At 40.4% G+C, this 1216-nt stretch overlaps 1 protein-coding gene across 1 annotated transcript; it reads left to right on the top strand.

The window, feature by feature from the left end:
- Window positions 1-321: 321 nt before the first annotated feature.
- LOC111906773 (uncharacterized) lies at window positions 322-810 on the top strand. The gene has a single exon (XM_023902545.1). It carries the CDS (start codon window positions 322-324, stop codon window positions 808-810), a length of 489 nt encoding a protein of 162 aa, XP_023758313.1.
- Window positions 811-1216: the final 406 nt, after the last annotated feature.

Below are 1216 nucleotides of genomic sequence, written 5' to 3'. Positions count from 1 at the left end.
TCACGTCATGAGCCCGCCATGCTCACGACGTGGGCTTGGTATGAATAGAAAAATTCAGAATCCGTTCCGGCTTACCGACCGCCTTTGCTGTTTCTGTCTCAAGCACATCTCAGTTCACTGGAAAGGGAACATCTAGAGTTTATTCAGCAATTAAAGGGTATTCCTATTAATACCCCATTTATCGATTCACTTTCAAAAATTCCAGAATACGCGAAGTTCCTACAAGATCTTATAGACACTCGTCAACAATTAAAGAAGAACTCTAAATTAATTCTTAGTGAACAAAGTTCAAGAGTTGTATTGGGAGAGATACCTAAGAAGATGGGAGATCCTGGATGCCTCTCTCTTCCATGTGAGTTTGGAAACCATTTGAAGACTTATGCTTTAGCCGATTCTGGGGCCAACATAAATTTGATGCCATTTTCATTCTATCAAAAGCAAAATATTCAGAAGATGAAGGCTACAAAGATGACTATTCACATGGCTAATCGTTTAGTGACTCACCGAAGGGGTATTGTAGAAGACATCCTGGTTAAAATTGGGAGATTCGTTTTCCCGGTTGACTTTGTGGTTATGGATATGAAGGAGGATGTTAATGTCCCAATTATTCTTGGTCGCCCTCTACTTAATACTGCTAGAGCTCTAGTTGATGTCCGTGAATCCAAGCTTACATTAAGGGTTGTTGATAATGAGGAGACTTTCGGAATACAAGATGGTTTTCAAGGAGAAGATGTAAAAGGTGAGGTGTTCAATACGGATGAAGATAATGATCTTGAAGAATTGGAGAAACTCATGGAAGAAGAAATCTAGACAATTCATAAAGTCAAACGCACCAAATCGAGAGAATCTGTCCTGTTGTTCGTTGAAGTCATTACCTACACAAAACCAACAACTTTGATGAGTGAGGAAAGCGATGATTTGTCGAGTGATGAAGACGAGGCTACTTCCAAGTAGACGAGTCCAGTGGTAAAGGAAGAAAAGGATACTAGGGAGCTTCAGAAAAGTGAAGAAAAATTAGAGACTAAAGAGATCAAACGCAAGCTCGATGGAGACGAGAACAAAGCTAAAAAGGAGAATTCAAAAAAGGAGTACATTCGATGAGTCCAAGTGTACAAAAGTGTATGGAAAGAACAGAAGGTGCAGGTTGTGATGGACTCCTTTGACAGCTCAACGTAGGAGGCACAGAGTCCAGCTCACGACTCCATGAAAAAGAAGT

Source organism: Lactuca sativa, chromosome 4 (genome assembly GCF_002870075.4).
Source record: "Lactuca sativa cultivar Salinas chromosome 4, Lsat_Salinas_v11, whole genome shotgun sequence".
Taxonomy (NCBI): Eukaryota; Viridiplantae; Streptophyta; class Magnoliopsida; order Asterales; family Asteraceae; genus Lactuca; species Lactuca sativa.
Note: the sequence above shows the minus strand (reverse complement) of the source record. Positions and strands in the feature narration are given on the sequence as shown.